Genomic DNA, 26,178 nt, shown 5'->3' on the forward strand with positions numbered 1-26,178 from the left:
GACATAGTTTGAGTCTAGAAAATGCGAAGTCGTCCGCTAAAAAGTAGAGTCTTTCTTTCTGTTATCAATTGTCCACTGAAAAAGAATTTAAATATATCCAATTAATTTTCAAAGTGAGGAGGAGGAGGAGGTTACGATGGGATCGGGATGGGATGATACGAATCTTAAGATTTTCTTCTGTTACTTGAGTTTCGGCATAGGAGTCCAAGAAAGTCTCAGTTTGTTGAAGCAAAGTTATCCTATCTTAGGTAATTTCGATGAAACCCTCTAATTATAATCTCATGTTTAATGACTTGGATTCATTGTTGATATTTTGTGTAGTTGAATTCCTCACCATAATCATAAGGATGGATAGAGATATATTATACAGCCTATTCAGTACGAGAAAAATTAAGGATTTTTTTTGGGAAAAAAATTAAGGGCTTATAAGTGAAATTTTAAAGCTGATTCAGTACATTTTTAGACAGACTTATCTGAGTTTTCAAGTAGACTCGTTTAAAGTTCCCGGGAGACAAATCAGTTTCAACAGTTTTATACCGAACTTGCCTCGAAATCCTACCCAGTCAACCTAGCCAAGTTTCGAGTTGACTCAGGATTTACTGTAATTCTCACAATTCTAACGTGGAGATGCATACATGGTCGTACTTGATTTTTAATCGTATTGCGAGGAAACACAGCTATGCTTATCTGCATATCCCACGTCAGACTTGTGAGAATCGCAGTAAATTCCCTGTGTCATTCCAGCATTTTCCAAAGAGAAAATTTATCTCCTACCCAAATTTTAAAAAGAGAGATTTACAGACAGACCTATCTGTTTATTACAAAAACTCCTCTACTTTATCAAGTTTGTTATCTGCAAAAACCTTTATGAATTATGCTACCATGACTTATTTAATAAGATTTCAAATCTTACTAAGGATCATTGGGCCCACATAGAGAATCAAATTAGCAATCCAACAACACAGACTTCTAGATTGCATGTAAAAACTTAGATTCCACAATAAAAATTAAAATAAACAAATCTTTTTAATTTTGGTAGTAGATTTTGAAAATGGATGGATATTGAACTCCAAAATTTAAAATTCAAATTCAAATGTGAGAACTTTTTTTTTTTTTTCTAAATTCTTAGAATTTTATCCTTTATAATCTCGTATGTTAGATCATGTTTTTGAACACCACAAATTAATGTGGTTAGAATCCACTCCAAGATAGGTTAAGTAACAAATTAACTGCAAAAATTTAGAAATTTATGACGTGGATCTCTCTCCAGGTTTGCTTGATGACGAACTTGATAAAGTGAGGTTCGGTGGGTAACGAACTTCATAAAGCAAGGCTCCCTTGGAGTTGCCAGAATTCAAGAGAGTTTTTATAATAAAAATGCAACAATTAGGTCTATCGAGTAAATCTCTCTTCTTAAAAAGGTCATAAAGCCCACATAGATTATCATATTGAAAATGGAACTCCTTTTAGATTTTATTAAAAAAAGAAAACTCATAATTAAAATAAATAAATAAATAAATAAAATTAAAGAACAAAGATTTTCAAGCTTGATCTAAGGTATTGAAAATAGATGTGTACTAAGAATCTAAGTCTAAAATTAAGATTTAACGGAGAAAAATAATTTTTTATTTTAAAATTTATAGAATTTCATCCTCGGCAACACTGTGGTATTGAATTATGATTTTGAGTTCTAGAAGATCATCTAATAAAAAAATTTCATTTTGTCATTGTGGGTAGGAGAGAGATCTTTGTTCTCGTATTACTTACGTGTCATATGTCAAACCCGTGTTAGGCTGTGAGCAAAATATCACTTGTTTTACAACTATAATACCAACATTAAGAGTGCTTTTTGGCTCACAATTCGATGGCCATTATGGCATGTTACGAAAATAACATTAATAATAAAAGAGAAAATTTCTCTCTCCTACAATGATGGAAAATGAAAATTTCATGATCAGATCACCTTGTGGCATTCAAAGACATGATCTGATGCCATGAGGTTGTAAAGGATGAAATTCTATAAATTTTAAAAAAAATTATTAAAAAAAAATATAAAAATCTTTATTTTTCACCTTTGAATTTTAATTTTAACATTATTTTTAATATGAATTTTTTTTATAAAATCTACAAGGTTGTGATGTTAGATTGACAATATAATAATCCATGTAATCCCAATGACCTATTTTAAGGTTTTAAATCTCAAAATTGAAATTGGTTGGTTGAGGAATTGCAGGTAAGATTGCTGATGTCATTTGCACCACATGTCAAACGGTTGTTTGTTTGGACTGTTAGCACTTTTGCTCACAGTACTTTATGAGCAAAAATCATTCCAATATTGACCTACAATTTTAGCTTTCTTCATCAGTCATTATTCATGTAAAAGGATTAAAATACCGCTTATTTTATTAGAGAGCTGCTTTTGGCACTCCAACTTTTACTTATTAAAAACCAATTAAAAATAAAAATGATCGAGACCAAGAAAAAGTCTGGGTGCCAATAAAAGTTCGTTCAATTTTTAACTGGATTTCTATTTTTTTTTGTTTAAAATTTTATATGAGCCTAATCATAATTTATAAATAATTATTAAAATATTTAGAATTATAATTGGGGTATGCAAAATAATTTAAGAAATTGGAGTGTAATAAGTAAGAGTTTGGGTGCCAATGGCAGCGCTCTTTCTTATCCCCCATTCCTTATTTCTTGACCCACTTAAAAAAAAAAAATTGTGGGATAGAGTCTTTCCTAACATTAATTTCTTTTTAGTTTTTAAATTAAAAATAATTCGTGGAGTAGAATCCTACTTTAAATTAATTTCTATTGAATTTTTAAAACAAAAAAATTGATTTTCTTTTTTGTTGTTGTTAAATATTAGGGTATCAAAATTTCTTTCCCTTTTTAAGAGAAATAGTGGATATTAATATTTAATATTTTATAAATGCATTCTTAAAATCTTTGGATAATGATACTAAAGGCCTGGGTTCAACCCGTTAGCACCAACTTATTCAACTCATTAAAGACAAGCTTACCACTAAACAAAATTGATAATAATTCAATTCCAATTAATTACTCATCTCACATCAATAAAGATTGTAAGTTACAAATCCTACTTATGTTATTTGTTGTATCTTGATAATGTATATTTCCTTCTATGATAACACATTATGGTCCGCCAAAGCAATAATATAAAATATAAAATATAAAATATGTAAGATACACTCCATAACAATATGTTATTCTTTCTCTATTCCAATTATATAAGAAATTAAGTGGAAATCCTATAAAATCTTAATGTAGTAAATTTCTCTATTCCTAAAATTTTATATCCAAAATTTTATAATTTTTAATTTCTCAAAAAATCCTATATTGCTTGAATTGTAGTTAGAGTACGTCTATTATTAATTTCTCAAGGCATGCCTTGAGGCTGAAGTTTTAGATAGAGTCTTAAGGTTAAAGATGATATATAGGGATGAGAATGCCTTGTCTATATTGAAGATAGGATATATAGGTCATTTTCCATTAGTCTATGACAGAAAACTAAATTTAAAAGGTATGCCATCAATTTGAAAAAATTGGAGGTTAACTTAAATACTCTCCAAAACATGGAGGGGTATGTCTAAAATGCCGAATAAAATCATAGTAACAAAGTTTGGATAATTAAAATTGGAAATTTTTAGAAAAAATTGGGAAGATTTCATCAATTGATCACTATATGATGATGATTCAAGAGACTTTGGACCAACTGTTCAAGGTTGACTTACAGAAGTTGGAACTCATACATTTTGGATGGACAAGAAATTAATCTTTTTCTCTAAGGATTTATGAGAGTATCTCCAATTTTTTTATTAATTTCCAAAAGCTTGGAGTTGAAATAGTAACTCTAAAAACCTTGTGTATTTTAGTGAAACATGTAAAAATAATGAGAGTATTTTGGAAATCCTTGGGCTCACGAGAGGATCACCTATTCCTTATTGTTTACATATATCATAAGTAGTCCAAAAATATATTGTTTACATTGCTATCACTAGCATCCACGTAAAAGATGGTATATTTTTATTACTCCCATTAAATATGGGAAAATTATTTAAAAAACCCTAATAGAGGGACTTTTTTCTAAATAATCCCTAAGTTTTAGGTGGGCTTTTACTAGTCCATATATGAAACTCTTCTTTTTAAAACAATCCATGGAGTTCATCTCCCACATTTCTCGTGATTGAATATCCTAATTCTTTGAACTCATTGTTTTCATGAAAAAAAAAAAATCAAAATTTTGACATCTCAATCGAATTTCGGAGACTCCATTCTGTTGGAAATAATTTAAAGAGGAAAAAAAAATCATTTTCAAGGGATTTTTCAAATATTTTAAAGGTGTAAAAAAATAAGGGGTTTTTTTTTGACCTTTTTTATTTTTCTTAATTTTTTGATGAAAATCGATAAAGAATGATTCTTTAGGGTTGAAATCATCTACATAAGTCGTTATCTAAAATTTTTAATCGATCTTTCCACGTATTTTAATTGAAAAAATTAAAAAATTAAAATGGGTGGGTTTTATTAATGTTGAGTTTATCACTTTCCATTTAAAAAGAGGTGAACTCGATAGTAAATAAAAAAAAGTGGTGAGTTTGCCAATAATAAGAGATCATTAAGAAATTAAAAATTTACTAAATGTCCGTGTAAAACTTAGGGACTATTTAGAAATAAATCCCTCTACTAGGGTCTTTTAAGTAATTTTCTTTTAAAAAGTAAATTTTAGGCCATTTCTCCTTGATTTTTTTGTAAACGACGCATATATTATCTCTTGCATTAATTTTTTTACTTTTCTAAATTAATATATTTCTTCCTCTCTTCTTGTTCTTTTCCTTTCTTTATCTATTTTTGTACTTTTTTAAGCAAATTAGTCAAAACTTTATAAATTCCTCCTTTATTCTGTTTTTTTGTTATTTGGAACACTTAGAAAGTGGATTCAAATATAAAATAGTAATATTTGCAAAGAAATTTGTTAAGTAGAAATGAATTGTTATATAAATATATATATTTTTTGTAGCAATTTGTATCATACAGAAAAAATTATTGAAAAATAATATTCAATTGTATTTTTATTTTTCAATAAATATAAAATATTCATTTACTATAGGAATTTTCATCTATTTAAATATAAAAAAATTCTTTTTTTTTTTGCTCAAATATAAAATATTGATATTATTTATTAAAATGAATTAAAATTTGGAATTTGAATTTTTGAAATGTGTTATTATTTGAATTTTTTAATTCTTTAATATCAATATCTCTTGATTTGCGCAGAATTCTCGACTTGAAAACTCAGAGACAAAGGGCTGATGTTTGAATAGGAAAAAGAATGGATATGCATGGTTCTGAGTGAATTTGCTTATTCGTCTTTATGATAAATAAAATTTTAGTTGTATTATTTATTTGAGTCATGATGATCTGACTACCCATGTGGCACATTCTCCTGTCGTGACAAATTCGGAAAACGTAAATCTGTATGCCTTAGGATACATTTTTGTATCCCGAGGTGTACAGATCTACAATTCCGGAACTTATCATGTCTGGAGAGTCAATTGAGTGCGCCACGTAAGGTAGTATGATAATCCCGATTCTATTTTTTTTTTTTTTTGAAAGATTACGATTCTATTTATTTATAATTCATAAATACCTTGCCTAATGGGTCGGGGTCTGAAAACATTGCACCAAATAGCAGATTCCGTGGATCCTATATAGTATTTTGGTTAACCAAAAAGGCTGAGTTGCAACTCTAGAAATAACCCTTTTTTTTTTTTTCATCACAGTTGCAATCATCGTGATTGCATATGCGGAGAACACGATATTCAACTTGATGACATTCTTCACAGATTACATGTTTGTTAGGCCCATTTTGGCCGCAGCTTATACGAATGTGATTGATGCCATGTCGGGCATTATGGGAATCGTTGGAGCCATCTTGGTCGATGTTTACCTCACCGATTATGGCATGCTCTTCTTCTCCTCAATCTGCTATTTCCTTGTAAGTTCTTTACCCCTATAAACATATTGATTTGCTGGGATGGATTGATGGGCTCTCTTTTGGTCCAATAGAATATAGGCCAGGCTTCGATTCTAATTATAGATCTAATGGATCAACTAAGCAGGCTTTATTCTTCATGCCACTTGTATAAACTGGTTAAGGTTTATATGTTTCCCATAGGGATGGCAATGGAGGAGGGTTTGGGCTAGTTTAAGTTAAACTTAACCCCGATTATCATTATTCATTTCGAACTCGCTCTGACCCTAATTTAAGTCTGATTTTTTTGACCTATCCCCACCCCTAATAGTTTTTCTAAACCTGGCCCCGCCCCACCTTTTCAAAAGAGCAACTCGCCAACAAGTAAAAGTCGAGGTGCCAATAGAAGCTCTCTCTCTCTCTCTTCCTTAGATTTCAATTTTTTTTTGGATTTAAGATTTAATATGATCTTAATCAAAATTATAATTAACTACTGAAATCATTTGAATGAGAGTTATAATGTTTTGAAACGTTGAGATAATAATTTAAGCCAAAACTTTCTAACGTTTTAATGCTGTGTTTAAATCTTTAATTAGGGTGTGATAAGTAATTTAAGAAATTGGGCGTGTTGGAGTGGGTTAACAGGGCGAGGTATATTAAAACCGTCCCTGCCCCAAAACCCGGTTGGTTAATCATTTTTAATATCAAAACCATCCTAAAACTGAATTGATTTTTCATTTTTAATACCAAAACCATCTAAAACCATTTAAATGTGTAAAAACCCAACCTTATATGGGCGGGTCAAGGTGGGGCACCAGTGGGGTGGGGCAAAATTGCCATCCCTAATCCCTTAGAAAAGAGAGTTTCTATTACTACACCAACTTTTGCTAATTCCATCCCAAGATGTGTGTGCTATTTCAATTGTGATTTATATAAGAATTAGGGTGGCAATAGTAAATGTTGGTGTGGCAATAAAATCTTTCCAAGAAAATCAGGTGTGATTTGTATGGTACAAAGGGATATTTTATACGAATTCCCGCAAAATGATTTCGAAAAAACTTACTTTGATCCTTTGGTATTTCTTTTGTCATCTCAACCATTTTTGGGCAAGGCTCAAGCATCTATTGGAGGTATCGCGTGGCATCATGCCATTATTTCGTCAGCTTAGCATGGTTTTCTGTTAATAGAAAGTCGTGCTACACTGCCTACGTTGGACACTGAGTTCAACATTGCACTGATGTGACAGTGCATGGAGAACCATTCATTGTTTAAAATGTATCTCAAGGAAAGAGATCTATGGTATCTTGTCATTGCCACATCAACATAGTGTTGAACACAATGTCCAACAAAGTTAGTCTAGTATTTTTCTAATAGAAAACCGATAAGTTAACCATAAAGGGATGGTGAAACAAAGATGTGCTATTTGGAAATTTATGTGCTAAGATGATGAACCAATGGCATGATGCCATGTGTACCAAAAACAATACTAACCATTCACTTTAGGATTGGCGATGGCTGGTTAAGGCTTTTACTGACTCCATACCCAAATTTAGCACATATACCCAAATTTTAGGTGGATAACCACACCTGATTTCTTACCTGAATTTTGAGTCACTTAAATTTTTACCCTCTCCCAATTGAATCTTTTACTTTAATAACAACAATTATGTAATAAAAAAATTGAACATCATGTAATCAAATAGATATAGCATAAAATCAAGCTCACCTCGTTGAATTTCTCTATGAATAGAGAGATCCTATGAGAAGGGAGAGATTAGAGAGTAGAGAAGAAAATTCTAATTATTTAAGTACATTTTATATAAAATATAAAATAACAATTTCGCCATTGGGTTAACGGGTTATCACGTAGGATATAGCATATGTTCATAATCAACCCTACAATTTTTTTTTGGGTAAAGAGAGATTGGGTGGTATGACTCAAATTCTTAATCCGGTAGAAAAACTTTGCCCATATCAAATTTATTTGGGTCAAATGAGTTAGGTAAGCGGTTATCATCCGACTCATTGCCAACCCTAATTCACTTTCTTGCTCATTTAATACACATGGTGTCCTATCATTAATTGGTTTATTAGATTAGTATATAAAATTCTAAATAACAAATTCGTGTTCATGAGATGACTAGGACCACACCTTAAGAAGTGGAGATCTTGAGTTCGAATCACCCCTTAGTGGTTTCCAATGTGTGTTTGGTAGTAAACAATACGTGTTTGAGAATTAGTCGAGTTCCCTAAGAGGCATGGTACCTTGGAATTAAAAAAATGAAGATTTTACCATTTATCAACCGATGAATGACTCAAGATCCTGTACACCTAGGAATTGGGTAGAGATTTTATATCAATTTTCTTATTGCATGTCATGTGACTTTGTCTTCTAGATTCATTGAATAATAATCATATGGCCCAGTCCTTACCAAATCCACGTGCCAAAAATCAAACTTCAGTTGTTGGGCCTATTTTGTCTCAACAATTGACATACAAAGGTAAGACATTCATGCATTAATGGACTTATATCCTTATGCTATATGACATGTGGACCTCATAATTTTTTTTTGTTGTTGACATCTATTGCATTTCTTCTTTCCTTATTCCACCTTGCATTTTAGAAAGTGAGATATGATTTACTAGAGGAGTGCTAATTGGTTTGATAGTGATCATGTTGAATATTTTCAGTACTTTTCAATTTATTGCGCCTGAGATAACATCAACTGATTGTTCTTCCTATCTCTATGGATCTGCATTTCAAGGATTTGTTTTGAGGCACCAAAATCTTTTAAAGAAAACATCTTAAAGTTATTATTTCAACCTTGTTATTTCAACTATGCTTGAACCTACAACAAATATATAAATCATCATACAATATGATAGAATAAAGTAGGAATCACTGAACTTCTTGAAATAACAAAAATGGTTAGCATGACACATAGTGTACCTAGTATTAGATATGAAATTATCAAACGTGATGTACCATTGTTTGGTTACCTACTTTAACCCATAAAAGTTCTTTTTGATTTTACATATCATATTCTATTTTTCCGTTGTCAAGTACCTTTGGGCAAGTTGCATATAAATATCTTCATTCAAATCACCATGAAGAAATGATGTTTTTACATCTAACTATCCTAGATATAAGTTTTCTGCTGCCACAATACTCAAAACAGATTTGACAGTAGATAATTTCAAAATTAGAAAAAATATTTATATGAAGTCGATACCTAAATTTCGTTGGAAATCTTTCATAATCAATTTGGCCTTATATCTCTTGGTCTTATCATGTTCTTTCAATTTGTAGACCAACTTATTATGTAAAGTTTTCTTGCCCTTGGGTAGCTCAACCAAATTTCATATTTAATTTGATGCTAAAGAATTCATCTCATCATCCATAATAAGTTTCCACTTATTTTTTGTCTCAACTTGCATAACTTCTTCAAAATACTCTAGTTCACCATTGTCAATCAACAATAAATAATACAATGAGGATAAATCCCAAGCTGGGGGTGTTTCCTTAGGTAAATCTTGTAGATCTCCTTAGTGAAGGGAAGGGGAGCATGAGTAAGAGAAGTTTGAATTTTTTTACTTGAATATTTCAATCAATAGGTTTTAGTACACCCCTTGATGATATTTCATCAAATTTCACATACCTATCATCTTTAGGACTTTCTAAACCTTTATTTTTTATTTTTTATGACTTCTCCTTATACATAACTTTTTTTTAATTGATTATGACATCCTTACTCCTAATGATTTTCCAATTTTCTTGGTTCCAAAATTAGTCGCCAAACTCATCAATGTCATATCCAATAAATATGCATTTTATGGATTGAGAGTCTAATTTACTCCTTTCATTTGAATCTATATAAACAAAGATGTACAATATAAAATTCTTATGTATGACAGATTTACCTCTTTTCCAGTCCATACTTCTTCTAGTAGGCTCTTCTAGTAGGCCAAAGTCTAATGCAACTGATGGTCCTGCGTAAATTAAGTAAGCAAAAATGTTCATAGCATCCATCCAAAAAGATTTAAGCAACCCTGCGTTAATTCTCATATTTTTGGAACGCTTTATAATAGTAATATTCACGTGCACAACAACACTATTCTTTAGTGGTTTCTTTGGACTGTTTTCAGATATTTGACCCCATTAAGTGCACATCATTCTTCAAATTCATCAATGCAATACTCCTACCATTATCTAACTTGAGGGACTTATATTTCAGACTTGTTTCATTTTCAACCAAAGCTTTCAACTTTCTAAACACAGTAAACACCTTAAATTTATGCTTTACAAAGTAAATCCAAAGTTTTCTATTATTATCATCGATGAAACTAACCAAGTAACGAGAACCACCAAGTGAAGGTACCTAGGTTGATCCCTATACATCAATGTGAACCAACTCCGATTTCTAAAGCTTTGGAGCCCTTTTGATATTTTTAAAACTCTGCAATCTTCACAAAAGTCTAAATGAATCTATTTTAATATAGACAATTTACTTTTTTAATGCATTACCTTCATTCCCTTCTTGCTCATGTGCCCAAACCTCCGATACCACGTATTTCTATCAAACTCTGCAGTTGCCACTATAATTGAATTATTGGTATCAAATATAACATAAAATATACTTTCTTTCTTACAACGAGCTACCACCAAAACCCATCTTGTCATCTTCCATGAATCACCCCAGAATGTGGTAAATGTTTCTAAATCCGCAAGCTGCCCAGAAGGATAAAAAAAACTCTTTTTAATTGTTAAACATGCCTCACACTTTTCAATTGTAGAGATATCTTGTCTGATAAGCTAATGTATACATTTTGCAAAGGTCATCCCCAAAATAAACCTTTCCAAAATTATTCAGCACATAATTTTGTAAGACTATGACAAATAGCATAGAATGATGCACTAAAATTTACAACCCATGAATCATTACATGCAGCAACAGACGAAATCAAAGCATCAGGATCAGTATCATCAGAGAGGTGTAGCGAGTCTTTAATTCTCTAATTATTGTTCTCAACATATTTCTTTACAGCTTTATAATTCCTTTTCAAGTGTCCCTTTTTACCACAATTCCAACAACTATCTCATTTTCCTTGGGGAGGTCTCAACTTAGTTTTCCTGGATTTTGAACGTTCACAATTTTTATTCCATCTTTTTGTCATTTTGCCTTTTTTTCACATTTAAAGCATTCTGTGATGTCTCTGTGCTCTTGAAGTCTTTCTACATGCTCCTTCACTTAGGAGTACTCTAATAACATCATTGTATTTCAACATACCAGAACAAGAAAAGTTTTTCAGATCATCACCAGACTATCCCAACTATCTGGCAATATAGATAAAATCACTTAAACTAGATTTCATCTTCAAAACTAATTCCAATGGATTCTAATTGACTAATGAATTTGTTGAACTCATTTAGATGCTCAACCTCATTATCAACGTCAGTCATCTTCATATTGAAGAATCTTTTCATTAAGAATGCCTTATTTGAGGGTGAAGGTTTCTTGTACCTCTTTAAAAAATAATCATTAGATCTAATTTCGTCTTCTCCTTAGAGATATTAAACATTGCAGATGAAATCAGAGATAGTTTGATCATACCCAAGGCTTTCATATCAAAAATATCTCATTCATCATCCATCATATTCGTAGGCATGTTGGATTTTCTTCCTAAAGAAAGATAAAAATCTTTCTGGTAGAAGGTATCTTCGATGTGCCTCTTCCAAAATCAAAAGTTCAAATCATTGAACTTTTCGATTTTCACTTTTCATTCTTCTTACATCTCCCATTCAAACCTAAAGGTTTTGATACCAATTGTTAAGCTGAACATCAACAATTGAGGAAAAAAGGAAAAAGAAATAAGATGCAATCACATATAGAAACATAGATTTTTATGCGATTATCTGAAGATTGAGGTACATCCATGAATCACACCAATTTCACTATAAAAAGATGACTCACAATTATAGATTACACCCTTTCACCAAAGAACAACAAATATATACCCTAGGTAGAGCTACAACCTGGTCGAGTTGGCCCGAAGTCAACCCAAGTTTTACTCTGATGGGCGAGCCTAGGCGTACTTATGTTCGAAGATGAGTTGAGCCTGGGTTAGAATATCTCAACTTGACCTTAATTCGGGTTGAGGGTTTGGGCAACTCAACTCAATCCGAACTTGAAGTTAAATACTCTTAGATAAATATTTTTATATTAATTATAGATTTTTTTATTCCATATTATTTTTGTGACTCGTGGACAATTGAATACTATTAATGTGGACTTTAAAGTATGAATTGTCTAAATATTCTCTCAATGATGGATTTGAAGGTCATATGTGATTTTATTTACTAGTGATTTAATTTTAATGTTTAATTTATTTATTTTTAAATATAAAAATTTATTTACTAATGAAAATGAAATAATGGTTATTCAACGAGCCCAACCCGCCCAACTCGACCAAATTGCCCAAAACTATCTAACTCGAGTTGAACCCAATTTTAAAAGATCAAACTCGGGTTGGGATTGGGCATGCTCCCAACTGTTTTCTTAAACACTACCTCAACTAAAATTTTGTACATTCTGGTCAATTTTGTCTTCAAAGCACTTTTGGTAGAAAGAATCGTGTTGGTTACCATTTAGCTTCCTAATTCTCAAATAAGTCTATACTTACTTTTGGGTTTGGACTTTTGGTTGAATTCGGACAAAGCACAAAAATAATTATTTGGGCTAAAATGTCTATAATATTTTGCTTAATGGCCTTCAAACTGTTTCTAGAGTTTAAAATTAATGACCAAAATGTCCATAACTTTTAATTCAATGATCAAAATGCATGCAAAAGCCTTTTTCATCAAATAAGCTTTATAACTTTTAAGTCATACACTAGTGCTATGGTCATATACTAATAGTAATAAAATGGGCTTAGACCCATTGTTCAGTGGTTTTGACACATTCTAAAACAACGTTGAGTTCGTGAGTTCATGTCCAGCTTACCCCCCCAAAAAAGAAAAATTATAATAGTAAGGTAAAATTAAACATGGACATCTTTTGCAGGGATTGGGCCTTATAGCGAGTGTGACCTCTCAATTGTTGTTTGAGGCGGCCGTGTTCTCCACATGTCAAGAACATGGATATGACTACACATATTATTATGAAAATGACAATGACCACAAATGCTTAAATGCACTAGGGTATGTACTATATTACTTGGCATTTGCACTTGTGGTAGTTGGGAGGTCTAGTTTAAAAACGTCTATCGAAGCATTGTGGGAAGAAAAAAGAGGCGAGAAGTCCATCAAAAAATTCTTGATAAACGGGTTTGTGATCATTTGGAACGTCATCACTACAGCAACAATTATTTTCATACCAACTTGGTCATTATTGTTTGGAATCGGTTCATTACTTATGATACCAATCATTGTGTTTGTCTTCTATTACCATAGAGAAGACTTCGTAAAAGGACGCACTAAACAACGTGAGAGCCCACTCAAACATGTGCTCCGTGTGTTAGTTGCTTTCATCTTGAAGTGTATTATTTGTCATGTTCAAGATCATAATAATGTTCCCTACGAGAAGCAAAACGATGGTGAGCACATTTTACCCCATACAGAGCGATTCAGGTAACTCTCTCTCTCTCTCTCTCTCTCTCTCTCTCTCTCTCTCTTTCTCTTGATATATAGTGTTAACATCTAATGTATTGTTAGGACATTAACATTCTCTAATGTAGAAGCCCATGGACCTAACTCATCATCACAAAACTGGTTTGTAAGGTGAGCATTGCCCTAGGTTTACATATAACCCAAAGTCTTGATACTCAGGAGATGAGGGACTATCGCACACATTCCCCCTAACGGGTATGTGTCTCCTACATCCCTGTGGTTACCCACTCTGATACTATGTAGAAACCCATGGGCCTAACTCATCCTAACAAAATAAACTTGTAAAGTGGGGATTACCCTAGGTTTATATATAGCCCAAGGTCTTGATACTTGGGCGATGTAGGACAATCACTCTCCAAAATTTCTATCTTTCAAGGGCATCTCGATCCTTTGATATTAAATGCTTTTAATATAATAATTGTCATAAATACTTTTACAGAAAATTTTCTTTTGATAATGTTGGAGTGACCTCAATTCACACTTTGTTGATGTGGAAGTGTGTACGGAACCATAGATGTATTTCTTCGAGATACGAATGAAAAGCATCTATGGTTGTGTGTGCACCTCCACGCCAGCAAAGTGTGGATTGAGGTCAATCCAACACGACTCATTTTCTTTTGGGTTATGTGGACATGTTAAGAATGATAAAGAAAATTTTCCTACCAAAAACACCCAGAAATACTTATTTCAAAGGTGTTTTATGTTTCATAACATGTACCCCTTTTTTTTTTTTTTCTTTTTTTTTCTAGTGAAGACAAGTATTTAATTTTAAAAAGGCCAAAATACCTGGTCTTTTTCATTAAAAGACAAAACAATTAGGGACATTATTGAAAAATAAAAGTATTGGATGATGCTAGTATCCCAACGAAGCAATGGATATCTTTACTACTACCAATGAGAAAGGAGAATAAAGGATTATGACGACAAAATTTTAAGCCAAACAAATTTCTCATAATAAATTTAATCTTTCTAATTATTTGGGTCTTTTTTATCAAAATAAAAACTGCAAATAAACAACTCTTGTAACTATGATAGTTGATTTGTTAAAATTATAAAGGGTCTTGTTAGCATGTGCCCTTAGGGCAAACGTTAAAGTGCATTAAATACACCTTGATAATAACTATATGAGGGTAATTTTAGTAAAAGAAAACTTTTTTGAGAGCAACTTCGGTACAAATGTCAAATCCCAAGGTTGTATTTAATGCACTTTAAAGAGTGCCCTTAGGGTAGATGTAAACAAAATCGAATTATTGAATACCCTTTTAATCTACAATATTATAATGAGATAAGGGTATGATGCAAATTCAAAATCTCCCTAATTAATACGTTTAATTACAAAAATATCCATGAAAGATTTTAAATAATAAATCTTAACATAAAATTAGATTATCTATTTATAATTTTAATCTTACATAATTTCTTTGTAATACATCTACGTTGGCAACCGCTTTTTTCATTTTTGATCGCACAGTAAGTTGGGGTTGATGAAAGTTCACCACCCCCCACATATATATATAGGAAAGTGTTCAGAGCCCTAAAGAGAGCCAAGTATTTTTCAATGTATGAGCTAGAATTTTTGGAATGAAATGATTTTTTGTGAGGAGATCATCCTCACAAAACATCAACCTATTCTAAAACTTTTAACCCTATCAAAAGTAGTTTATAAATAGCTGATTCTTCAACTTGTAAATTAGGGTTAAAAGTTTCAAAATTGACTGATATTTTGTCAAGATAATCTCCTCATCATAGAGGTAATCCTCACAAAAAATCATCCCATTCCAAAACTTTTAGCCCATATATTGAAAAATGTTAATTTGGAATAATGTTTGGCTCTCTTTAGGGCCTCTGAACATGCCCCATATATAAAGAGAGAGGATTGGGATCCATTGTCTCCTAAGAATGACTCATGAAAAAACACATATGATCCCAAACTTTCAAAGGCAAAATCCAATGGTTGAGGTTTATCCTCGGGATAAGTATCTCCAAGATTTGTGTTATCAAGATACTCATAAATCTCAATCATTGGATTTTATGTTTAAAGAGTTGGGATCATGTATTTTTTTCATGAGTCATTCTGAGGAGTGAAGGGATCCCAACCAACATCATGAGTCATTATTAGGAGTGAAGGGAGTCATTATTAGGAGTGAAGGGATCCCGACCAACATCGTGAATCATTATTAGGAGTGAAGGGATCCCAACCAACTACTCATGAAAAAAACACATGATACCAACTCTTTAAATGCAAAATCCAATGGTTGAGATTTATCCTCGAGATAAGTATTTTTGAGATTTGTGTTATTAAGATACTCATAAATACCAAACATTGGATTTTATGTTTAAAGGGTTGGGATAATGTGATTTTTTCACGAGTAATTCTTAGGAGTCGACGGATAAATTAAAATATATACAAGATTTCCGAAAAATCATGCCTAGAAGCTCAAGTTTTTGCCAAGAAATCTCTCCTATCCTATTTGTTTCTCTTCAAAGAACATGAATGAACAACGGAAAGCCAAACATTTTTCAAAATAGGGGTTAGAAGTTTTGGATTGAGCTGATTTTTTGTGAGGATGGTCTCTATGATGAGAAGATCATCCTCACCAAAAATCAGCCCATTCCAAAACTTTAAACCCCATCAAAAGTTATTTACAAAAATAGGACGATCCACGATTCTTCAACTTGTAAACTAAGGTTAGAAGTTTCGGAATGAGCTGATTTTTGGTGAGGATGATCTCCTCATCATAGATATCATCCTCATAAAAAATCAGCCCATTCCGAAGCTTCTAACCCTTATTTTGAAAAATGTTTGGCACAATGTTTGATTCTCTTTAAGGCATCTGAACGCTTTCTTATTTATATATATATATATATATAGGGTGGCGTTCGGAAACCCTAAAGTGAGCCAAACATTGTGCTAAACATTTTTCAAAACATGGGTTAGAAGCTTCAAAATGGGCTGATTTCTTATGAGGATGATCTCTATGATGAGGAGATCATCCTCACCAAAAACAAGCCCATTCCAAAACTTCTAACCCCATTAAAAGTGATTTACCAAAATTGGACGGTCCACGATTCTTCAACGGAAGTTTATAAATGAGTTGATTTTTGATGAGGATGATCTCTTCACCGTAGAGATCATCCTCACAAAAAATCAGCCCATTATGAAGCTTCTAACCCATGTTTTCAAAAATGTTTGGCACAATGTTTGGCTCTCTTTAAACGCTCCCCAATATATATATATATATATTGACTAAGCTAGTCTCAGGGGCGGAGCCAGGATTTTGCCCATGTGGGGGTAATCAAGAGTAGAAATATTTTTGTGGGGACAACTAAGAGAAAAAAAAAAATAATTGTAGGGGCAGTTAGGATTGGAAAAAAAATTGTGGGGGTAATAGTGGAAGATTTTATCATCCGCTGCTAAAATCTATTGCAATATCTCACTAATTCATACACTTTGAAAATTCTTGTGGAGGCAAGTGCCCCCACAGCCCCTACTCTAAATCCACCCCTGGCTTGTCTGATATCAATTATGTACCCATTGCAAATATTTCCACCCAATATCTATCTCACTGTTTGTGCAGTTAATGACTTACAAGGAGTCCACCGAAATCACAAATTTCAAGCTTTCTTGGATGGAATATATCTAGATCTCTATGAAGCATACATCTAAAGAACCAACCCCTCCTACAACTCCAAAATCCAAACAAGAACCCACCCATCGAGATCCTCCGAATAAACCCAAAACTACCACCATTTGCTGATGAAGGCCCCTCTATATTTATAGTTGTTGTACCATCATCCTCCTTCCAAAACATGCTCCTTGGAATAGAACCAATGAAATTACCCCACCTGCCTAAATGATATATGGACCACTCTAACTATAGAAAATGGTAGCAATATTAAAAAACTTTAGCTCAAAGAAAAAGTTAATTTGAGATTTCACAGAATCTTTAATGGACAAATCACATTATCCTGCATGTAGTGTGGGCATTCCCAATTTACAAAACTACTCCCATTAGATTTCGTGCAATTGGTCATTTGGGATTCCGTGAATTCCCATAATGACTTTTTTTTTTAGCAAAAAATCTATCATAGTAACATGTCATTTGCAAACCACTTCACTCAACACCAAAAAGTCCAAGAAACATCTATCCGGATAAAGTAATGCACCCTTCAAGGAATGTCTATTCATTTAGTTTCATTATCGGACGATGTTACAAGATGTTTAGTATACCTAAGTTTAAATTGGCAAGAGCTTCAAGAGACTAATTCAGATGTTTGAGAGGTTGTAATCTTGATCGTTTATAGTGGATTAATAGACACAAGCAATTTGCCAAATCACTTGAATCCTGTGTTTTGTGTAACTGAATCATGTGTTCTTTATGTAATTAATTTCATTTTATTTCTAGAAACAAAAGTTCATACACAACAAAATAAGGTATCTTCCATTTTTGTGGTTGTCCATAAAATAGTAGTAGTAAATAATTGTGATTATAGTTATCCATTTTTAGAAAATATGCAGATAATTTAATTTCAAATTTTTTAGTACTTTTCAAAAGGATTCATTTCAAAAGCTACTGTGATGATGATACATTGTAGGTTCTTGGACAAAGCTGCTATGATAAAGTCATCGTCTGGTGATCCCATGGAAATAGAGGAAGAAAGAAAGAGATGGAGGCTTTGCACAGTAACGGAAGTGGAGGAAGTTAAACGTCTATTACAAATCGTTCCCATGTGCATGACCTTCCTTGCGTATGGTATGGTGAAATCAGTCGGAAATACCTTTTTCCTCGATCAAGGAAATAATATGAAACAAAGTCTTGGTGGAACAACACAATCTCTTAACATCTTTGTCACTATAATAGGGATATCAAGTTCAGTGACGAAAAGACTATATAAGCTTATAATATCGAACACACTATCTGGGTCAGGAAGGAAGTATGCTCCTTTGATTAAAATTGCTGTTGGAATGATCTTCTCTACATTTTGTTGTACTATTGCTGCTTGGGTAGAAACTGAAAGGCGGAATCATCTACCTAGGAATATAACTCTCTTTTGGTTAACTCCACAATTCCTCTTGTTTGGAGCGATGGATGGATTAATTCATGATGGCGTTGAAAATTTCTTTTACCATCAACTTCCCTATTCGATGAGGAGGTACAGTTCTGCGTTCACTGAAGGTATGATTGGAGGGGGAACCATCTTTTCTATATTTCTTGTTTGGATGACAAAAGAGATAACTGAGTCGGCAGGTGGTCCATGGTTTCAAAATGAGGTTGGCAATAATATCACCGATTCGCGTATGGACAGATATTTTCATCTACTATCTGTAGTGTGTTTTGTGATTTTAAGTGCTTATGCATTTGTAGCGACTAAGTTTCCTTACCAGGACCCAATAACATATGATGAGGAGTAGCGTAACCTGAAGAGGAGAATGTAATGAACAATATAAACAAATCGATATGTATTTATAGTGTTTGATTTGCACTTTCTCATCTTATTATCCTTAATTGTTATGACTCTCATGTTGACTTCCTTAATATGTGGCACACAAGTATTCTCCCTTCTTTCTCTTTTAATTCCAAAAAATTAAAACATTATACCAATCCATGTAAAGTCTGTACCTATCTCAAGGGAATTGTGTTTTTACTCTTTTCTTAACCGTTTGTTGGATATGGATTGGGGAATCTAAAACGAAAACAAAACATAAACATTTGACATTCATTGATAGGAAAAAATTGAGTATTGATTTTCTAACTCAACCGAACATGATAACTCAAAAACTCACTTACGTGGCATGTGCAAGAACCATAGATTTTTTCCCTTAGGGTACATAATTGCACATGTTTTATGGGATGTGCAATTATGTATCCTGAGGAAAAAATCTACTATTCCTGCACATGCCACATCAATGAGCTTTTGAGTTGGTGTTGTAAACACTCCAATTTTGTCTAGGCCGAGCTCGAGAGCACTAAGAATCTTTTAGAAATAGGCTTGACCCAAAGTTTATTTCTTCAAGGGCCTCAAAACCCATCAATTGGCAAGACACAAGGCCCCAAAGGCCATTTTAATGCAGATTCCAAACCTGGCCGTGGGTGACCCAAGGACAATTTATTTTTGGCCTGGTCATTGCCTCACCCATCGTCCAGTGTTGATTTTGCCTAGTATGGGAGTGACCCACAGCTAGTGTTAATTTTGCTTATCCATGGCTCACCCAAGGACAAATCTCTTGCGCAGTTACAAGCCCATGTGAAATCGAATTTGGTTAAGAGAAATTACTCCCTAAAACCTTTCTAAGTGTTTTTTTTATTCAAGAAAATCATTTTTGTTCGTCTTTTATCCTCTTATTAACCTTCTAATAATTCCCCCACCTTGACTTTTTGGTAATTCACCAATTCCTTCAACTTTGACTCCAAGTCCTTCTTGGTCCCCACTTGAGTTGAATTATCACCTTAACCCCATCTCATTAGAGCTAAATTGTGATGATTTACGCTTGTGCCCATCATTCTTATCTCTAATTCAAGAGAGGCCAAAGTAATTTAACCATTTTTCATGGATCATGGCCATTTTATCCTCCTAAGAGAAAGCTCTAGAATTTGTGTGCAAAGACTCTTTTAGTCTTAGGTTGTTAGAAGCCAGCTATGTAGAATATCCTCAACTCAAGTACCAATTTATATGCCATCTAACCTAAGTCTCTAGAGTTTGATCCAAAGTCAAGGGATTAGGAGTTAAGACACTTTTATCCCTCATTTAGAATGCTCTAGAAATTTATTGTCTTTTACAATCCTATCGTTTGATCATTATGATTATTAAGACTCATAGGAGTGTAAAAGACATCTAAATGGAGGGTATTTAAAGTCATTATTTATGATTTTAGTGGTAATATTGGAAACTCGAGGACTTTGAACAAATTTATCTTCAAGGGTCTCCAAAAAACTTATAAATAAGACTCCTATTCAAAGTATTTAAAAAAAAGGAGTGGAGCTCAAACCATCTCAACCTCAAAGCTTTCGCACATCCCAAAACTTTGTCCAAGTCTAGTCTCACTCATTTAAGAAGCTAAAACCAAGAAGAAGAAGAAGAGACCAAGGTGGGAAGAAGATTTAATTTTATATTTGTCTTTATGTAGTAATCCCCTTTCAGTCTCATACTTCTATTTTAACCCTTTTTTTTTTATACTTCCAAGCATCTTTAGTTTTAAGTTCTTTTACTTTTAAGAAATGCCGACTTTTATTTTTCTTAGTTTAATGCTTGTGGCTTAGAGAATAATCCCTCCTTGTGAAGTAATTGTTGAAATAATAAACTTGATTTATTATAGTTTGTCTCTAGAGTTTCTAGAATTTTCTTGTAATTGCTAGAGTTTCTAGAATTATCTTGTAATTACTAGAGTTTCTAGAATTTTCTTTTATTTACTAGAGTCACTAGAAATACTCTTGTATTTTCTAGAAACACTCATTTATTAATTGGTATATAGGAAGTATCTAGAATAATCTAAGTTATTTAATGGTGTATCTAGAATTGTCCATAGAGTCCTATAAATAGAGATGTTCTCCCACCATTTTGTATCAACCAAAAAAAAAAAAGATCAAGTTGAGTTCAATAATAAAAAACCTCTTCCATCCAAAAATTATTCTCTCCAATCTTCTCTTTAATTCCCAACAAAGTGGTATCAGAGCAGCCAGGTTCGTGAAGAAAAATGGCAAGTGGAGGAATGGTCCCCTTCCAAGTTCCAATGCTCACCAAGAGCAACTATGACAATTGGAGCATCAAGATGAAGGCGCTACTAGGAGCTCAAGATGTGTGGGAAGTTGTCGAGAAAGGCCATAAGGAGCAAGACGATATTGCTCTTTCCCAAACCCAACGGGAAGCCTTGAGGGATTCAATAAAAAAAACAAGAAAGCTCTCTATCTCATCTATCAAGCAGTAGATGAAGATGCATTCGAGAAGATCTCAAATGCAACTACGGCCAAAGAAGCGTGGGAGAAGCTTCAAACTTGCAACAAAGGAGTCGAGCAAGTTAAAAAGATTCGTCTTCAAACTCTTAGAGGTGAGTTTGAACTTTTATTCATGGAGGAATCTGAATTAATTTCTGATTATTTTGCTAGAGTATTGGCCATTGTTAATCAATTAAGAAGAAATGGTGAAGATATTAGTGAAGTGAAAGTTATGGAGAAAATTCTTCGTACTCTGAATCCAAATTTTGAATTCATTGCTACGAACATTGAAAAAAATAAAAATTTAGAAACCATGACCGTTGAGCAACTCATGGGTTCTTTACAAGCCTATGAGGAAAAACAAAAAAGGAAAAAGAAGCAAAAGGAGACTATAGAGCAACTACTACAACTCAACTTGAAGGAAGAAAATTTTGGAAATAATAGAAATCAAAGAGGAAGAGGACGTGGACGTGGACGAGGAAGAGAAGGAAGGGGCGGCTTCAACAACAACTTCAACAATTCCAACAATTCTAATTACTTCAACAACGGAGAAAGAAGTCGAAATCCACAAGCAACAAGAGGGCACGGAAGAAGCAACTCATGGTCAAGGAACGACAAATCTCACATCAAATGCTATAATTGCAATAAGTTCGGTCACTATGCCTCCGAGTGTAGATTGCCAAGCAAGGTCGAAGAAAAGGCCAATTTCATCGAAGATAAAGGTAGAGAGAAGGTACGTTGCTGCTAGCTTGCAAAGACAAAGATGAAGGCCAAGAAAATAGATGGTATCTTGACACCGACGCTAGCAATCACATGTGTGGACAAAGAAAAATATTTGTGGAGCTCAATGAAGCGGTAAGAGGGAATGTCTCCTTTGGAGATGAATCAAAAATACCCGTGGAAGGCAAAGGTAAAATTCTCATACGCTTAAAAAATGGAGGCCATCAATTCATCTCAAATGTTTATTTTGTGCCCAACATGAAGAATAATATTTTGAGTTTGGGTCAATTGCTAGAGAAAGGGTATGATATTCACTTAAAAGAAAATAACATTTTCTTAAGAGACAGTAAAAGTAATTTGATTGCCAAGGTGCCCATGTCAAAAAATAGAATGTTCCTCTTGAACATTCAATACGATGTTCCAATGTGTCTAAAAGCTTGCTATAGTGACTCATCATGGCTATGGCATTTACGCTTTGGACACCTCAATTTTGGCGGGCTCGAACTTTTGGAAAATAAGGAGATGGTGAGAGGTCTACCATGCATCAACCAACCCGATCAGCTTTGCGAAGGATGTTTGCTTGGGAAGCAATCCCGGAGAAGCTTTCCGAAAGAGTCATCATCAAGAGCTACAAAGCCGCTCGAGCTTGTACACACTGATGTTTGTGGACCAATTAAACCAAACTCTTTTGGTAAGAGCAAATACTTTCTCCTTTTCATTGATGATTTTTCAAGGAAAACGTAGACTTATTTCCTAAAGGAGAAGTCGGAGGTGTTCGAGAATTTTAAGAAGTTTAAAGCCCTTGTTGAGAAAGAAAACGGTCTTGCTATTAAGGCCATGAGATCTGACCGAGGAGGAGAATTCACATCAAACGAGTTCCAAAAGTACTACGAAGATCATGGAATTCGTCGTCCCTTAACGGTGCCGAGATCCCCCCAACAAAATGGAGTAGCGGAGAGGAAGAATCGAACCATACTCAACATGGCTAGTAGCATGCTCAAAAGCAAAAGAATGCCCAAGGAGTTTTGGGCCGAAGCAGTAGCTTGTGCAGTCTACTTGGCAAATCGTTCTCCAACAAGAAGTGTGTATGAGAAGACACCACAAGAAGCATGGAGTGGAAGAAAGCCCGAAATTTCTCACCTCAAAGTCTTTGGAAGTGTTGCTTATGTTCATGTGCCTGATGAAAAGAGAACCAAGCTCGACGACAAAAGTGAGAAGTACGTATTCATTGGCTATGACTCAAGATCCAAAGGCTACAAGTTGTACAACCCAATTACCGGCAAAATTCTCATTAGTCGTGATGTAAAGTTCAATGAAGAAGATTCTTGGGATTGGAACACACAAGAAGACGAGTATGATTTTCTTCCTTACTTTGAAGAAGAAGAAATGGAGCAACCAAGGATGGAAGAGACAAGACAAGAACCTCGAGAACCTACTACTCCACCAATCTCACCAACCGAAAACCTGCATGAAGATTCGTCATCAAGTGAAAGTTCTAATGAGAAGACGCCACGCTTAAGAAGCTTACAAGAACTTTATGAGGTAACCGAAAATCAAAATGATATCACTCTTTTGTGTCTCTTTGGTGATTGTGAACCTCTAAGCTACCAAGAAGCGGTAGAAAACAAGAAATGGAGAGACGCTATGGATGAAGAAATCAATTCAATCACAAAGAACAACACATGGGAGCTAGCTACACTTCCACAAGGACACAAAGCGATCGGAGTAAAATGGGTGTACAAGACGAAGAAGAATGCTAAAGGAGACGTGGAGAGATACAAAGCAAGATTAGTGGCTAAAGGCTATAGTCAAAGAGAAGGCATCGACTATGATGAGGTATTTGCTCCTGTTGCTCGTCTTGAAACCGTTAGATTAATAATTTCTTTGGCAGTCCAAAATAGATGGAAGATCTACCAAATGGATGTAAAGTCCGCCTTCTTAAATGATTTCCTTGAAGAAGAAGTCTACATCGAGCAACCATTGGGCTATGAAGTAAAAGGACATGAAGATAAAGTTTTGAGGTTGAAGAAGGCTTTATATGGCCTAAAGCAAGCGCCGAGAGCTTGGAATACTCGAATTGACAAGTACTTTCAAGATAAGAATTTCACCAAGTGTCCATATGAGCATGCACTCTATATCAAAGTTAAAAATGGAGATATTTTGATTGTATGCTTGTATGTGGATGACTTGATCTTCACAGGTAGCAACCCGAGTATGTTTGAGGAGTTCAAGAAAGAAATGGCGAAAGAGTTCGAGATGACAGACCTTGGACTCATGTCTTACTACCTCGGTATTGAAGTAAAGCAAAAAGACAAAGGCATCTTCATTACTCAAGAAGGCTATGCTAAAGAAGTGCTTAAGAAGTTCAAGATGAATGACTCTAATCCAGTTGGCACGCCGATGGAATGTGGAATCAAGTTGTCAAAGCATGATGAAGGAGAAAAGGTGGACCCAACTCTCTATAAAAGCCTTATTGGAAGTTTGCGCTACCTAACTTGTACTAGGCCGGATATTCTCTATGCCGTTGGAATCGTTAGTCGCTATTTGGAAGCTCCAACAACAACCCATTTCAAGACTGCAAAAAGAATACTTCGGTACATTAAAGGTACAACCAACTATGGCTTGTTTTATTCATCTTCTAACAATTATGAGATAGTTGGATATAGTGATAGCGATTGGGGTGGAGACTTGGATGATAGAAAGAGCACCACCGGATTTGTGTTCTTTATGGGAAACACTGCTTTCACTTGGATGTCAAAGAAGCAACCAATCGTCACACTATCAACTTGTGAAGCCGAATATGTTGCTGCAACATCATGTGTTTGTCATGCTATCTGGCTAAGAAACTTGTTGAAAGAATTGAATTTACCACAAGAAAAGCCTGTCGAGATTCGTGTTGACAACAAGTCAGCACTCGCACTAGCAAAGAATCCTGTCTTTCATGAAAGAAGTAAGCATATCGACACTCGTTATCATTATATACAAGAATGCATTGGAAGAAAGGAAGTAAGGTTGGAATTCGTGAAATCTCAAGATCAAGTAGCAGACATATTTACCAAGCCACTCAAGAGAAAAGCTTTTACCAAGTTACAAGGTATTCTTGGAGTCACAAATCAAGTTTAAGGGGGGGTGTTGAAATAATAAACTTGATTTATTATAGTTTGTCTCTAGAGTTTCTAGAATTTTCTTGTAATTGCTAGAGTTTCTAGAATTATCTTGTAATTGCTAGAGTTTCTAGAATTTTCTTTTATTTACTAGAGTCACTAGAAATACTCTTGTATTTTCTAGAAACACTCATTTATTAATTGGTATATAGGAAGTATCTAGAATAATCTAAGTTATTTAATGGTGTATCTAGAATTGTCCATAGAGTCCTATAAATAGAGATGTTCTCCCACCATTTTGTATCAACCAAAAAAAAAAGATCAAGTTGAGTTCAATAATAAAAAACCTCTTCCATCCAAAAATTATTCTCTCCAATCTTCTCTTTAATTCCCAACAGTAAACTCCCCCTATAAGTTCTTAATAAGTTTCATGGGAGCATTTTAATTTCCTAAAAGTGTTGATTTCGCTTATCTTGCTTTTTATGAATTTACAATTCCTAGTGTCAATATTATTCTTATGAACTGCAGGTCCTCTTTTTTCCTGATAACAGATACCTGCAAGTACTGAACATTCCTTTCAAGTTTATTAACAGACACTGTATAGTAGTCTATAGTTATAGTCATACTTGTTGAACACTAGAGCATCTTGATCTCGTTTATATTGAGGTTGGCCAAAGGAAAGGTTTTAGTCAGATGGCTAGACATGACATTTTAAGAACCAACAAATATAGTTGCTCGGATATGCTGGTACAGTTTAACTTG

General features: G+C 33.7%; 1 protein-coding gene across 3 annotated transcripts in view; it reads left to right on the plus strand.

Moving 5' to 3' along the window:
• Positions 1 to 26,178, plus strand: part of LOC147386235 (protein NRT1/ PTR FAMILY 5.5-like) — a 59,557-nt gene continuing 33,379 nt past the window's right edge. Inside the window, exons 1-4 of one of the 3 annotated variants that reach the window (XM_086423156.1) lie at positions 1 to 248; positions 5,868 to 6,019; positions 13,057 to 13,622; positions 18,258 to 19,145. In XM_086423156.1, the coding sequence (XP_086279282.1) occupies positions 137 to 248; positions 5,868 to 6,019; positions 13,057 to 13,622; positions 18,258 to 19,074 (1,647 nt within the window). In that variant the 5' untranslated portion in view covers positions 1 to 136 and the 3' untranslated portion in view covers positions 19,075 to 19,145. Of the gene's footprint in view, positions 249 to 5,804; positions 6,020 to 13,056; positions 13,623 to 18,257; positions 19,146 to 26,178 lie in introns of those variants that run through there. The other 2 variants (XM_086423155.1, XM_086423157.1) reach the window with 2 other exon arrangements.

This window comes from Akebia trifoliata, chromosome 14, assembly GCF_017979445.1.
Source record: "Akebia trifoliata isolate Shusen 1 chromosome 14, ASM1797944v1, whole genome shotgun sequence".
Taxonomy (NCBI): domain Eukaryota; kingdom Viridiplantae; phylum Streptophyta; class Magnoliopsida; order Ranunculales; family Lardizabalaceae; genus Akebia; species Akebia trifoliata.